Source organism: Micromys minutus, assembly GCF_963924665.1.
Source record: "Micromys minutus genome assembly, chromosome: 8".
NCBI lineage: Eukaryota > Metazoa > Chordata > Mammalia > Rodentia > Muridae > Micromys > Micromys minutus.
In genome coordinates, this window is record NC_137977.1 from 30835542 (window position 1) to 30851582 (window position 16041).

At 41.3% G+C, this 16041-nt stretch overlaps 1 protein-coding gene across 2 annotated transcripts in view; it reads left to right on the forward strand.

Moving 5' to 3' along the window:
• The window catches only part of DCP2 (decapping mRNA 2), a 32435-nt gene extending 16594 nt beyond the window's left edge, over positions 1 to 15841 (forward strand). Inside the window, exons 5-11 of one of the 2 annotated variants that reach the window (XM_080920463.1) lie at positions 3340 to 3492; positions 3587 to 3699; positions 3783 to 3890; positions 7683 to 7818; positions 9926 to 10036; positions 12451 to 12502; positions 14314 to 15841. In XM_080920463.1, coding sequence (XP_080776589.1) covers positions 3340 to 3492; positions 3587 to 3699; positions 3783 to 3890; positions 7683 to 7818; positions 9926 to 10036; positions 12451 to 12502; positions 14314 to 14477 — 837 coding nt within the window. In that variant the 3' untranslated portion in view covers positions 14478 to 15841. The remainder of the gene's footprint in view (positions 1 to 3339; positions 3493 to 3586; positions 3700 to 3782; positions 3891 to 7682; positions 7819 to 9925; positions 10037 to 12450; positions 12503 to 14313) is intronic. The other variant, XM_080920464.1, reaches the window with a different exon arrangement.
• The last annotated feature ends 200 nt before the right edge of the window (positions 15842 to 16041 follow it).

Below are 16041 nucleotides of genomic sequence, written 5' to 3' on the forward strand. Positions count from 1 at the left end.
TTAACCACTCAAATGTTTTAAAGAGAACCACTTTTAAGAATTTCATAGCTAAAAGCAACCTCTTTGAGGGGAAGATGGCAGAAATGTGATTCTGAGATGTTTGAGGTATGGTTTGTTTGATACAGTGGTAATTGTTGACTGGTTTTGGTTTGGGTATAGCTTATTCGTGAAGAAGTTACAGTTCTTAAAAGCCACTGTAGGGTCTGGGATGTAGCTCATTGTGCAAGGTCCCTGCTGCCCAAGCAGGAGAACTTAGTTTAGAATATGTACCTGGCTTTTGTGTACGGACTGGCAATGTCAGTTCAAGCAACAGAATCTCATCTGCGGGAAAGCATCTGCAGTTAGAGGTCATCATATTCATCATATTAAGACAGACCCAGGAAGATAAATGCATTCTCTCTCCTTTGGGAATCCTAGATGTTCATCCATTAAATCGTGTGTGTGTGTGTGTGTGTGTGTGTGTGCATGCGCACATGCATATAAGCATAAAAGACCTGAGTTCAGAGCCACATAAAATGTCTATACTTGTGTCAGTAACTGCATGGGGGTAAAGACAGCCACAGGCTTGCTGACCTCTAGGCCCAGTGGGAGGCCATGTCTCAGAGAGTAAGATACTGATAGAGCAGGGCACCTGACTTTCCCCTCTGGCATCTATCTGCACACACAAGAGAAAGTTGCTGTAGACACACCAGTACAGTTTTGTGTTAAGGCCATGCATGCGCCTTGGGAAAGGGGTTAGTACTTCCTTCGGAGTAAAATTGGACACATAGCTTGAAGAATTATGTTTTAAATTCGGATTAAAGAGCTTCTCCATAGTATATACAGAAGCTTGCATACAGAACAGTCCTATACAAATAAATAAAGGCCGAGTAGCTCTTAACTGAAAGCCAGGCTAGGAGCAAAATGTGCCAGCAGTGGAATGCTTGCTAGAGGTGTGAGATTGTCAGTTCAGTTTCCAGTACTGGGGAAACAATGCCAGAAAGCTGGAGTGGTAAGGACTTACCATCTCCCCTAAGAGCTTTTCCTTTGCTTTCTGTAGAGGATGGAGAATGCCATTCAACAGTTTAGGAAACAAAAAGTCATCCTTTTATACAAGCCTTTAACCACAAAGCTTGCTTCTAAGGAAAGAGCTGTGGCGTCCTACTTAAAGGAATTCTGTACATGTAGTTCTGTAGGTAGTTGACCACCTTATGGCCGGCAATGTCTGCTTCCAGAAAGACCCTTCAGTTAGGAGTTTAGGTTAAATTGTGTAGTGTTAGCTGTCTGTGTAATTGGACCTCCTTAGGGAAGATTAAATACCTCCGCTTATAAAACAGCAAGAATCTCAGAACCCAAGGAATCCATGTGCCCCCACTCACACCCTTCGTGAGGTAAGATTTGTATTTGTCAAGAGTCGCTAACATGTAGGAGGAAGGGCAGCTAGCCTGAACTTCCTGCTTGTCCTGTTTAGAGCGCCAGAAAGTCCCTGGTAGCATGGCTTTGTTTACATTTGGACTACTTTATAGGCACTCAAAGAAATATTTGCAAATGGGTAAATCTTTTGAAAACAAGGCATTTATGAGTTTTAAAACGTATCTACTTGTGGTTAAGTTTTCTGACTTAGAGGAGCAGGAACTGGACAGACAGTTCAGCCCTCAGCAGCAAATGCTCTTTCAGAGAAGCCAGGTTCACGTCCTAGCACCACAGTGGCTCACAGCCGTTTGTACCGGTCATCTCACTGATGTACGTGCAGACAAAACGCCCGTGCACATGAAGTAAGATAAGTATTTGAACAGCTATGGCAGCAGAGCAGCAGCTCAGACAGGCATTAGAATTAGTGTTCCGACTGCAGAGCCAACACTAACTCAGCCTGCTCTTTAATACAAGCTACAAATAACTGCTCTTTTAGAGGCGTAGCTTGCTAACTTTTAAGAAAGTCTAAGGGGAAAACTTAATTCCTTTAGAGTTGTTTCCTACTTGACTGAAGAAAGGAAAGATCAACACTGATACATGGTGCTCGGGTGAATTTGGTGGAAAGGGAACAGACCACAGAGTCTCACTAACACGATGACACCCTGGATTAAGTACCAAGTGTATGGAACACAAGGCTTGCTACTCCAGAACGAAAGGGACCTCCTGCAGCATAGAGAGAAATGCAATGCTTTTTAAACTGATAGAACCCAAGCCCCACTGAGGCCTGTAGTTCCACAAGGGTTTCCCAGCAAAACAGGCCTTCCGTTTTCTGCCCAGCTGTTCAGTACTCTGTGGACATCCAGCCTGATGTCCTAGGTGAAGGCCAAGGGTTATCTGGGTCTTTGTCTCAATGAAGACTAGAGGCAGTTTTTCTCTGGGTCTCTTCCCTCAGTGCTGCAGCCTCCTAGGCCTTGGACTATTTGTCCTCAGCCTTGATATTGCTGTCCAACCTCAGCTGGGCTCCTGCTTCTGGTTCTTTCAGTTATGGGCCTTGGACTTAGGCTCTCCAGCTGCACCGCCTGCTGGATCTCCTGTAACTGATCTGTCATGGTTATGGAAGCTTAAAGAGCAAGGCATTGGCCTACATACACACAGTGGCCTCTTGGGCAGATGGATTATTTTAGAGGCAATCCTTGATTTTTAATCCTGATTTCTAAATGATCACCTTTGTCATAAGGAGCTAAAAGTTTGGGGAGTAGGCTGGAGTGCTACTGTTTAGTCTGATCTGACAGTAATACAGTTGACTGGGTCCTTGAGCTACAGAAGTTTTACTTCTTAGATCTGGAGAGTAGGGATTCAAGCTTGAGCCACAGCTAATCAGGTTTCATTGCAGGCTGTCTTCCTGACTTACTGGAATCCAATTTCCAGCTGCATGTCCACATGAGCTTTCCTGTACATGTCCAGAGAGTTGCTGGGGTCTTAAACAAGATCAGGATTATAAGCATTTACACTTAGTTACCTCTACCTTGCCTCCACCCCTCTAATGCAGTCACAGTGGTTTTTCAACCTAGGAATGGTTAAGATTGAGTTCCTTTTCGAGTGTATTTGACTAAGAGCCCTAGAGTTGCAGCAGGTCCTTCTAGCACTTGGTGAAACTACAGTACAATAGAAAAGATGTCTGAAAGCAGACTACCAACTAAGTCTTGGCTGATAACCAGATTGTTAATCATCCTTTGCCTAAAGTTTATCATCATTTGATCTGTTTAATTTTTACTTGTATTAACATAAGGAGGGGGGCTTAGTCCTTTTTTCTAAATACAGATTAGATTTAGCCTCTTGTCTTTGTTTTGTTTTGATACAAGGCTCAACTATGTAACAGGGATTCTTTGAAGTCCCTCTGCCTCACCCTCTAATGATTAAAAACATTTTGTTAACGTTTGTTTCCAGGTCTTGGAGGAAACTGGTTTTGATATAAAAGACTATATTTGTAAGGATGATTACATTGAACTTCGTATCAATGACCAGCTTGCTCGATTGTACATCATCCCAGGAGTTCCAAAAGACACAAAGTTTAACCCCAAAACCAGAAGAGAAATTAGGGTATGTGTGAGTTGAGAATATTTATAGGTTGCTGGGATATTGGTGCTAGCTAATCTTTAATAGTAATCAACTAAATGCAATTGTTTTGTTTCAGAATATTGAGTGGTTTTCCATTGAGAAATTGCCCTGTCATAGAAATGATATGACTCCCAAGTCTAAGCTTGGCTTGGCACCTAATAAGTTCTTTATGGCCATTCCCTTTATCAGGTATGTTCATTTCTTACACTGTAAAACCGGCCTCACTGCTGATATTCCAGAATGTTTGAAATGAGTTGTTAATGTTTCCATAGACCACTAAGGGACTGGCTGTCTCGAAGATTTGGAGATTCCTCCGACAGTGACAATGGTTTTTCCTCAGCTGGTAGCACACCAGCTAGACCCACCGTGGAGAAACTGAGGTAAAGAAATGCGCTCGTGAGTGTGTCTCTAGCACAGTACCACCTTGCTCCTTGAGTCAGATACGTATAAGATTCCTCCTTAGAAGCTCTGTTGTGCTCTAAAAGTTGCTAATAAGATGAAAGAGGTTAATTGGAGGGAAGTTGCTTCAGGAACATTTTAAAATAGTACACTCCAGACGATGCCAATGGCTTAGAACACTGGGAAAGGGGAAAAGATGTGTGTTGAATATCTGCTACCCTACATTAGTGGTAAGGTAGTTTCTGGAGGTGATTGAATGGGTGTATTGCAGTCTCTGTTGCATAGAAGGTGAGAGTTGCTGATGAGTAATTTGTTAAAGTCAGTGACAAATATGACTTTACAGAGTCTGTATGCATGTGAATGTGTGTTCACAGGCCCGTGTGGCCATATGTGCTTATGAGAAGGGCAAAGGTCAACCTCCTGAGTGGTTCAGTTTGTGTTTTGATACCTGGTCTCTCATTGGCCTGGAGTTCCCCAGGATATTTATGCCTGTTTTGCCTCCCTAGCCGTGGGATTACAAACACGTCCTCATGCTTGGCTTTTTCACATGGGCTCTGGGGATCTAACTTGTACAGCAAATACTTTACAGCAAATACTAAGATACCTGTCTTTAGTTAGCTCTCAGCTGTGTTAGGAAGATGGACCAGTAAGTACAGGTGTTAACTATCAATAACATTTACTTGATGAGACACCTTGCAAAATGGTTCTTGTCTACCAAATGGGTCCCTGGGATCAAACTAATAATTGGGCTTGGCCGTGCACACCTTTATCCACACCTTATTCCTGTAGTTTATGTTCATTTCTTTTTCTCTGTTTTTTTTTTGTTTGTTTTTGGTTTTTTTTGTTTGTTTTTTTTTTAATTGCTGTTGGCTTTTTTTGTTTGGTTGTTTTGGGTTGTTTGTTTTTTTTTTAAGATTTATTTATTTTATATATGTGAGTACAAGACCAGTAGAGGGCACCAGATCCCATTACAGATGTCTGTGAGTCACCATGTGGTTGCTTGGAATTGAACTCAGGACCTTTGGAAGAGCAGTCAGTGCTCTTAACTGCTGAGCCGTCTCTCCAGCCTGGTTTGGGGTTTTTTTGTTTTGTTTTGTTTTGTTTTTTTAAGGCAACGGTTTCTTTGTGTAGCCCTAGCTGACCTGAAACTCACTCTGTAGGCCTCAAACTCAACAGAGATCCGCCTGCCTCTGCCTTCTGAGTGCTGGGATTAAAGGCCTGCACCACACCACCCAGCAGTTTATGTTCTTAGAAGGAGCTTGCTACCACATATGTTGCCAGAGTTGTGGTTTTGTTTATTTTTTTATATTTTTTCAAGTTTGGTTATCTTTTTAGGCTAGGGATTTAATTTTAAAAGAAAACAATATGAGTAGAATATTTATATTTATTAAATTTTAAGTACTATTCCATTTCTATTGGTTTTATGAGGAAAAGAAATTTGATTAAACGCCTTAAGAATCACTTCCATCCTTTAAAATTTATAAGTATTATTATTACCAAGGCACTGGTAATAGAAATAAGAGAAACAATATGGCAGAAGTGAGGAAGACAAGAGTGACACAGAGCATAAAGGAGACAGTGCATCATTGCGAAGGTCTCCACCAGTCCGTATGTGTGCACTCGTAGTCCACAGGGTTCTCTCTTAGTACAGAGAGAGATTTGCTTAAGCTCCAACTGCTTCCTGCATCCTCCAGAGGCAGTGTTGATTTCAGTCATCTTCTGTGATAGGGTGGAGGAAGTGTCACAGTTCTGTCTGATAGTTAGAAAATAAATTTTATTATAAGATTTATTCCAACTTGGTTTTTTAAAAATACCTTGAGACACAAGGTCTTATTTTGTAGCCCAGACTGCTCTAGAATATAGCATGTAGCCCACTCTGGTCTTAGAGCAATCCTCCTGCTTCAGCTCCTTGAGTGCTATAGTTACAGCCTAGAGCCACTATGTCCATCTTTCCAAGCATTAAATGAAAGAAGGGAAGAGTTCTGAGAGCAGTCCGATACTCTCACTGTGCTTACATGCAGATATGGAATGCTGTCTGAAATTCCACACATTACAACTTGGTCTGAGAATCCAAATCCAGTTCCTTTGCATGGCAGATCAAGGCTTGATCGTCATCTTTTAATTTACTTCTCCTTTATTTGGTGACATTCGTGTTTTCCATCTAGGGTAGAGCCTTTTAAACTTCATCCTTTCCATCATGATTCCTTTTTGCCTACAAAACTTTGAGGCAGTTATAAGTGTAGGTATATGAAGGAAGTATACACATCAAATATTTACTGATAGCCAAAGATTCCCAGGGCTACAAGGAACCCTGGCTTAAAAGAAAAAGAAATTAAGTCTTAGGTAAATATTTTTACTGCCAGACATGATATAGATCATGTCTAACATTTTTCAGAGTTGACTAATACCTCATAATGTCGTCAGAGTTCAGAACACTGCCTCATGTTTATAAATATACACTGCAAAGCAGAGGTGTATGCTTAGGACTGTGTCAAAGTTGTTGCAAATTTTGTCCTAACTCCAAGCAGAGATTCACTTAACTGTTTTTCTTGTAATCTAAGGTAGGCATCTAAGGCAGCAATTTTAGTGTGTGAGTGTGTGTGTGTGTGTGTGTGTGTGTGTGTGTGTGTGTGTGTGTGTATTGGTGTGTGTGTGTGTGTATCGGTGTGTGTGTCGGGTTTAAGAGCTTGCCCTCAGACCACTGGGCTTGCACAGCAAGAGTGGTTCTATCTCCTAAGCCAGCTGTTGGACCCAAGATGAAGCCTTCTAACAGAAAACAATCCAAAGATGAATTGATTTGATACATACGTGCTGGGGTTATAAGAAAACACGGAGAGTCTTTGCATTCAATAGCGAAACCATTCTTTCTGTAAGAGTCAGTGCTGTGCCGCAAACACAGTGAGCCTACAACATGCTGGTCTAAGCAGAGATCTTTCATGTACTGTTCTCTGGTGTTCCTGGCTTGATGACATGTTCAATACAAAGTTTGTGTGTTGCATGTTCAGAACAAAGGTTGCCGTGAAGTTGGGTGATGGAACAGTCTAGAAACACCTCAGATTTGGTGTGCGTCAGGCTTTGCATTAATAGGCTGCACATTCAGAATTCTTTACCATTGCAGTGTTTTGAATCTCTCGTGGTTTAAGGAGCTGTGCTCTAGAAAGTAACTTAGTTTCGTGATCTCATCTAACACTGGCAGGGTCTGTAAGCACCCCATTTAATCAGATTCCTTACTGAGACATCTGGGAAGAATGTGTTTCTATCCTGTTAAGAAATCTCCACATACATTACTTTGCTTCAACTAAGTATAGAAAGAACTCTCTTTAAACCTTAAGGATATAGTTATTTATAGGGAGGTGATGGTATAAAAGCCTGGGATAAAAATGACGGATTATTAATGTAAGAAATATTAATACCAGTCACTTTTCTAAAAGATGGGGGGAACATATAACTGGCAAAGATGATCAGAATTTCTGCTTTAAGCTGGATGTGGTGGTGCATGACTTTAGTCCCAGCACTCAGCAGGCAGAGGAAGGTGAGTCTTGAGTTTACTGACAGCCTGCTCTTCAGAGAATTCCAGGATAGTCAGGGCTACACAGAGATGCTCTGTCTTGAAATTTTGTTTTTTTTTTTTTTTTGCCTTTGTAACTCAAAATTACAGTGGAAAAAGTTAGATACCGAAAAGTAAAGCATATAGTTGGTAGGTTAAACTATCAAGGCTTTCAGAGAACTGCAAGGAAAAAAAATCTGATTGTAATTTTTAAATGTTGGTGTAGTCGAACGAAATTCCGCCACAGCCAGCAGCTGTTTCCTGATGGTTCTCCTAGTGACCAGTGGGTGAAGTACAGGCAACCGCCGCAACAGAAGCTGCACAGTAACCACACGGAGATGTCAGACATTTTCAAAGCAAAGGTAAGTGGGTGACATTGAAATTTGTTCAGAGGCTTTGATCACTTGGCTTCAAAATTATTTTCAACTGAGGTACTGTGTGTTGCAGTTAGTGGAGCTCTGAACTGCTGAGATGTCAGCCAGGGTTCCAGCTTGTGACTGGAACAGATCGGAGTCTCATATTTCATGGCCTTGGAATAAATCCAATGTGGTAAATAACGGAATGCTACACTTGAGTCTTTTTAAAGTGCCCACCAGTGACAGGTCAAAAAGGAGACAATTCTGAGTTAAGATGAATAGGCTCTATTGTTTATGGAAAAGGGACAGTATGTTATAACCTGTTTTCAGTGCTGTGGTATTCAGTAAGCAACTGTACCACGGTTCATCTGTTCTGCACTTAAGGAACATTTTGTTGGTTTCTAGATTGCTGCCTCAAGAATAGTAGCCACCAAAACATTGTATAAAACCCAACCCTGTTTTAAGACATTTGCCCAGGCACTTCTAAGGAAGGCTCAGGTGGTCATAAGTACAGAATAAACTCAACAGTGTTTGTCTTTGGGGAAGTGGAAGTCAGTTATGCCTCAGAATGGCTGTGTAATAAACCAGACATCATCCTTGGTGAGGGTGTGGAGAACAGGTACCTTTGTGCTGTGCTCGCAGAAGTGTTGAAAAGAATAGCTTGGTTTCCTACAACTCAAGTGTGCATTTATCACCTGACTCAGCAACTGCACCTACATTGATTAACAAATGAGCGGAACACAGGGTAGAGAATTTAACATCATTCAGACTGCATGCCCTGGGCTGTTTGCAGCCTTCGGTGAGTAAATTCTGAGCCATCTACAGTCTAGAGGATCCTTGAAGACATTGGCTGAGTGAAGTAAGGCGGGTCAAAGTTCTAGAATTCGCGTGGTTCCATGTCCTTTGCCTAGGACAGGTACAGGTACTTAAGTAGTGAGTGTGGCTGTAAGGGGAGACTTGAGGAGGAGTCCTCTTAGTTGGAACAGAGGTTCTGCTTTGAAGTAAAATGTTTGATAGTGTGCTGGGGAGTGGCAGCATGGCACCTCCCTGGATCTTAGCTCTCCAGAACTACTACTCAAGTGTCAGACAGCAGCAGAAAAGCCCCTAGTGTGGAACAAAGACTTGCTGGTGTTGACAAACATGGCCTGTGCCACTAAGTTACACAGAAATGCGTGGCTCGGGAAAGGACATATTGCCAAGCGGAGAGCGAGGCTGAGACCTGCGTTTGTTTCCCTCCATGACTGTTGGCACTTGTCTCAGCAGCTTCGCGGGTTTCCGTAAGTAGATGGAATGAAGGTAGACGTCTTGGTTAGTTACACTCATTCACAGTCCTCTGCAACAGCTGACTTTCAAAATCTGAAGTAGAACTTGACATTTGAAAGAGTATCTAGAGACTAAAAGCCCAAGTTTTTAAAATACCAATCTTTATTTTATAAAAGATTATTCTTTCGATGGCTTGCTTATTATAGTTTAACTGAGTGTGCCTGCTGCTTTATCTGTAAAGAACTGTGGGGGCTGGCCGCATGACTTAACATGTAACACTCCCTGCACTAGCCTGACAACGGAACCTGTACAAAGGCCAACGGAAAGCAGTGAGTCTGCAGTGATGGTCTAGGACACGGTCCCAGCCACATGCATGATGTGAAAGAAGCCTAGTGTGCGTGTGCATGTGTGCTCTGGCCTCTCTTCCCAGCTGGGTCTCCCATAGTCCTCTTCTGCCTTCTCTCATGCCTTTTGTTTCCTTTATCCACATGTTGGAGTTTGACTCAGCAGCCTTATGCTCTGCATAAACTTTACTCCTGAGCTGTATCCTGCTAAGTTTTTGTATTATAAGCAGTTTATAGGCAAACATGGAATAAAGCAAGAGGTGTGGAAAGGACCTAGGAAAAGATATATTTGCTGTTTCTATTTAAGAGAATGTTCCTTTGCAAAGCATTCTTCTAAGAAAATAAATTGGCATAGCACTGTATAAATGTTCTGATGGTGCATTATGAACTATTCAATCAATAAACATGTGTGTGTGTGTGTGTGTGTGTGTGTGTGTGTGTGTGTGCGCTCCTGTGGTTTATGCTGTAGATTTACATGTTAGTTCTTTTTAACTCATATTTTGCAGAATCAAAATATGAGAGGGAATGGCAGAAAACAGTATCAAGATTCACCTAATCAAAAGAAGAGAGCGAACGGAGTTCATGGTCAGCCAGCAAAGCAACAGAATCCCTTGATGGTAAGAGCTGTGTGCTCATGTACCCGGCAGACAGCCTTGTTCCTAAAACCCGAGCATGTGCTGTTTAGACACTTGATGCTGGTTTAGTTCTTACTTGATTTTTAGTGATGAGATTGTCTTCATGAACTAAAATTTACAACTCTCTTTGGCCATTCTTGATTACAGGTACCCCTCTACTTTTGCCTTGTGTGATTTTCTTTGTTAATTTTTGAAAGCTTTGAAAACACTATAGTAGAAACAAGCATTTTCCCCCTGAAAACCCATTGTTCAGAAGCCTGGAGGAATGGCTGTGTGGCTGAGAGCACCTGGTGCTCGGAGAGGCTGCAAGTCCAGATCCCTGACCAGATTGGATGGCTCACATGTGCTCTGCTTCTCAGATTTGATGCTGTCTCGTGGCTTCTCTGGGCATCTATACACATGTGGTATATGCACACACACACACACACACACACACACACACAGATAAATCTTCTTAAAGGTGTTAGTTGAATTTGTATGCTTGAGTTGATACATAAGAATATAGATATGTGGGTGGATATGCTGTGTAATGTTTATGGTGAGAAAACGTAAGCCTGACATGCCGGTACAGTGCTTGGGAGGCTGGGGCCTAAAGAAATGAAGCCTGACATTGAGACCAAACTGGGTCATAAGGAAACACAGTAACTGACATGGCTTTCTTCCAGCTTTTGGGATACAGTTTACATTGTTGTTCATCATGATGCTTCTGTTTAACAACGCATGAAGCTTTTTGACTCATCCTGCTGTAACTTAGTCATAACTCTCCCTCCTCCCATCCTTTCATATTCCCTACTCCAGAGCTTTGATCAGCACCATTCTGTTCACAGCTTCTTTCTGTGAGATCATCTGGTTTTGTAATCATCGTTACACTGTAGTTAAAAATTTCAGAGTTTTCTCTAGAAGAGAGTTCAGTGTCTTTACTGATCTTTTCCATTAAAGTCTTGACACTTGTATGTTGGATTTTCTATTTGTTGTGTCAGATGTCTTTAAGAAAGTGAGTCACATCAGAAACTTCAAACTTTGAGTGGAAAAAAGAAAAACAAAGACTTGTATACCTGAGTGCCTTAATTATGGTGACTGTCAATGTGATAAAGCACTGGGTAAGGCAGCGGCGGGATGCTGCTTTCTGTCTTGCTCCTCATGGCTTGCTCAGCAAGCTTTCTTATAGAACCCAAGACCACAGCACAGGGGTGGCAGCACCCACTAATTCAGAAACTGCCCTACTGGCTTTCCTACAGCAGATCTTACTGAGACATTTCTTTAGTTTCCCTCCTTTTAAATGACTTTAATTTGTGTCAAGTTGACATAAAACTGTCCAGCACACATCGTCCCTAGAGTAAATGACTTGGGTATACCAACTCCACCAGTAACTAAAGTTCATCTGTTTACTGTCAGACTTCTCACATTTTTACTTGTTACCAAAAACAAGACAATCAACAATAGGTATCCAAGACTTCTAACAAAAGTTAGAAAATGCTTCTTTAATGATAATATCTCTTACCAAGTTACTATATAAATTTAATTCATTAAAAAGTTCCATTTGTTTCTGAGATTTGACGTGTCAGATTTGTTGGAAAATTTTGAGATTTTAAACAATTCTATCCCCTAGTATTTAGTTTTTCTTGTCCTTTGTGCATTATACTGTAAACGTGTTAGTGGATGAGGAAGGGCAGTGTGTGGCTAATGCACAGGGTATGAAGTGGGTTGCTTTTCAAGTTCTAACTCACAGATTTGGGGATTTGCTGGGTTTTAGGGTTTTGTTTTTAAATTTTTTAAGTAAAGTTTTTTTTTTTTTTTTTAAGTTTCTAAAGGGAAAACAATAATAAATCCAAAGCAGAGTGATCTGTGAAAAGTCAGTGGTTAGTCATGTAAATCACAGACAGTCTCCAGTGGGGTCCAGCCTGGCCTATGTAGCAATGACACTGTTCCCTAAGTCACACAACAGTTGTTAAAATATGTTTAGTATTTTTCCCCACAGACTGTTATGAAAACAAGAGAAAGATGTAAATTTCCAGGAAGTTGGTATTATCTGGTGGAGCATTGTGGGTCTCTCCAGTAGACTCAGCAGGACTGACTGACAGTAATGGTCTGCGCTTGCCCAGAAGGAATGGTGTTCACGTGCAGTTAGAACTGAGGCTTGCGTATGGCAGGCCCTGGGTTTCATTCCTAGCACAGGTTACGGAGCCGCCCTGTGCAAAGGTGGGAAGCTGTACACCCAAGTGTCCGTAGCCATTGTATGTTCTCCAAATTGTTGAAAAGTTGGGCCTCATGAAAACCCCCTGGGAATGAAGATTCCTAGTTTAATTTAATTTTCTTCTTGAGATGTTTAATCATGTGTTTCTTGAGTTTTAATAAGTAAGAGTAACAAGAGACTCTTCATGTGTTTGTCTTAATAGAAATGTGAAAAGAAGCTACATCCACGAAAGCTTCAGGACAACTTTGAGACAGGCAAGCCATTTCCGTTTTAAAATCTGTTCTGTGGGGCTGTGACATTGGTGGGCTCTTGAGTGGTGGTGATTACACACAGGATGAACCGCCTGCATGCTGCAGAGACTGCATGTAAAGTGCTTCGAAGCATAGTCTTTAAATGATGCCGCTTCTCTTTCCTTATGTAGTGTGTCTACTTAGGAAACTATCTTAGTCACTTTTATTGCTATGAAGAGACACTGACCTAAGCACAAGAGAAAGCATTTCATTTGGGGGGCTTGCTTACAGGTTCAGAGGGTTACGGCGGCCGGCAGGCAGCATGCTAGAGAAGTAGCTAAGAACTTTACATCCTGGACTACAGAGAGCAGCCAGATGCACTGCGCCTGGAGTGGACTTTAGAAACTTTAGAACGCACCCCCACTAACACACTTTGTCCCACAAGGGCACACCCCTAATCTTTATAAATAGTCCTTTGCCTGGGGACTAAGCGTGCAAACGGGAGTCTGGGACATCTCTCACTCCACCAGAGAATCTGACCATAATGAGCTGCAGATGTTTGATTAGTAAGTGTCATTTAAGTATAGTACACTGGTTTTCTTAGTTGCAGATCTGAATGGTATGAGTTTTCCTTGTGCTGTGGTTACATGTTCCTCAAAACTGAAACCTTTCATGCTGAAAACTCTTAAAGCTGTGAAGAGTGCTGGATATGGTGGTACATGCCTTTAGTCCTAGCATTTAGGATTCAGAGGCAGGTGGATCTCTGAGTTTGAAGCCAGCCTTGTCTTCAGAACAAGTCAGGGCTACACTGAAGAACCTTGGTGGTTTTTGTTTTGATTTTGATTTGTGGAGGGGGTGTTTTGTTTTTTAAGGCAAAAGAATGAAGAGCATTATTTACTCTTTAAATATTTAAAAACAATTTTTACATGCAAATCCACGGCCCAGTCCTGAGATGGTTAATTGAATCACCTCCACCACTAGGAGCAGAGTGCAAAGTCATTAAAAATAAATAAATGAAAGTGAAACTGTCTAAAAGAGATGTTCTGGGTCTGAGAAGATGGGTCAGTGGATAGAATGACCTGAGTTCTGACCCCTAAAGCCCTTGAGTGCCATACATGGCAGTGTGCATGGTTAGTGCCAGTGCCCTGACATTGGCCTGGGCATGGCCACTGCAGAAGCAACCAAGAGGTCCCATCTCAAGGCAGAAGGCATGGCTGACACATGAGGTTGTCATCTGACCTGCATGTGTGAGCCATGACATGCATGTGCTCATAGTCTCACATGATTACCACACACAAGATTAAATGAACAGATACCGTCTAACCATACTGTGCAAAGTTATGCTTGTCTTTTAAACATGGGGCCTACCATTAGCATTTAAAATTGATGTGTTTTCATATATTTCTTTTGACTTTTGGTACTATATCCAGATTGATTGTCAAAAAGCTTTTGAGGTTTTCTGTTTTAATCTATTAAAACTTGGTAACTTTAACTGTATTTTTCTATTCTAATCTTTATAGTTTAATTATAATTTTTATATTGACCTCTGTCAAGAAGCTCTGGTTACTATGGCACAAAATGCAAATATAAGAACTAAAACTGTGCTTATTTTGAAAGCAGGGGTCTTAAAAGGTAGGCTAAAACTCTGAATTATATAAATAAGCAGAAATAAGTAGAACAGATTTCACTGAATTCTAAGCTGGGGTATTTAGGATTGAGTCAGATTACAGAAAGACTTAACACACAGTCCACCTGAGCTTCCCTCTGTGAGTGGGTGAAAGGCAATGTCTGGTAAACTTTCTGGTTACTGTCTACTAATTTTGTTTCCTCAGCAGATGCTGCGTGTGACTTGCCTTGCTCTGGTGAAGACCTGTTGGTTGAAAATGCCGAGGGACATTCTGTAGCATGCAATGGACACTGCAAGCTCCCATTTTCATCCAGAACCTTTCTGAGTTTCAAGTTTGACCAAAATGCTATAATGAAAATCTTGGACCTTTGATCCAGCAAGTGTATTGCAGAAGTCCCACGATCTGAGACCTGTTGGCATGTGAGTGGGTGTCTCCTCAAGCCTTACCTTTCTCAGGTATTTGAAAGAAACGCAGGGAGGCAATGTTTCTAAAGAGATTTTCTGTACAGAAGAGAAACTAGAAAGAAACACAAGTTTGCACTGTAAATGCAGTTAGTACTTTTTATATGGATTTACCGTTTCAGTGTTTGGAACCAAGTTTTAGTTGCCTGTATTTTGTTTGTTTGTTTGTTTGTTTGTTTTTCCCATATTTTGCGTGATTGTGTATTTTATATTCTGATCAAGAGTTGTTTTGATTGCGTCATCAGCAAGTAGCCATGTTAATAGGAGTGTTTCACCTCCCCATCTTAGTGATTGCAGAAAGCTTATTGAAAACTTTAAAAGGAACTTAAAACCCCAGTTGTCAATGAGCTGAGCATCAGCTGAACTGTGACGTCAGGATTTGCTCATCTCTGCTTCTAACCACTGATAGTCTAACCCTTCTAACGGGAGTTTTGTTGGCCCGTGTAGCACCTCGTCTTCAAAACAGTGCTCATTTGCACAGTAAACCCTTGAGCGCTTCATCAGGACAAAGTCTACGGCCTGAAGAGAGATAAGGTTGGTGGGTCGCTCATGCTGTAATTTTGAGCTATGATGTTGGCTGTCAAAAGCCCTGTGAGTGCTAGAGCAGAGCGCTGGCAGTTACTCTGGGTCATGCTTTGACCATCCTGCCTTCATGTATTCAGTATTGTGCCACGCTTCCGCTCCTGAAAAACATCTGTCCACATTCTAGTTGTGTGGGTCTGCCGAAAACTACATTCTTTGTTGTATGTTGCATCTCAGTGTTGATCTGTGGAAGCTGATACTAATTAGGTTCCAGTGTGCAGTAATACCAGAGTGACATGCTTTTGGTTATAAAGTGAGAGAAAAGGCAGTTTACCCAGGACAAATAAATAAAGCGTGTCACCGGGGGACCCTGGGAGTAATGTACTTAGATCACATGTGGGAATGTATTTTGTATTTTGCTCCTTCAGAATTCTTAAATCTAAATACTGATGACAATGCCCATTTTGCAGAGGATCTCTTGTTGTTGAGGACAATCATCAGAGCTTTAAGGAGTAATATGATTTTTGGCTGCATCTGACCTCACTGAGAGTCTTTCCTGGGGTGGAGTCGGCTTTTAGAATGCATGTGTACACGTGCCTCTGTCATGTGCGGTTTTACCAAGTGGTATCCACAAAATATATCTCTGCTTATAAATATTACTATAGAAATTTTATTCTGTATATGTAGCCTATTTAATTGGGGTAATACCTAACCCCGTGGAACTTTAAAAGAAGGGCTATTATTGTGAGGAATTCAATTGGTATTACTTCTTTGCTTTAGCTTTTAAATGATTGACTTTAAAGAAGAAATTATATTTATTAGTGAAAGTGTCACTCGGTGCTAAGCATGAGACTTCACAGTGATACAGTGTGTTTGGAATCTTCTGTTCAACTACCTTGTGAATCCTTCTGTGACCTTTGCTTTTTAATGCAATATGGTTTTTGATGCTTTT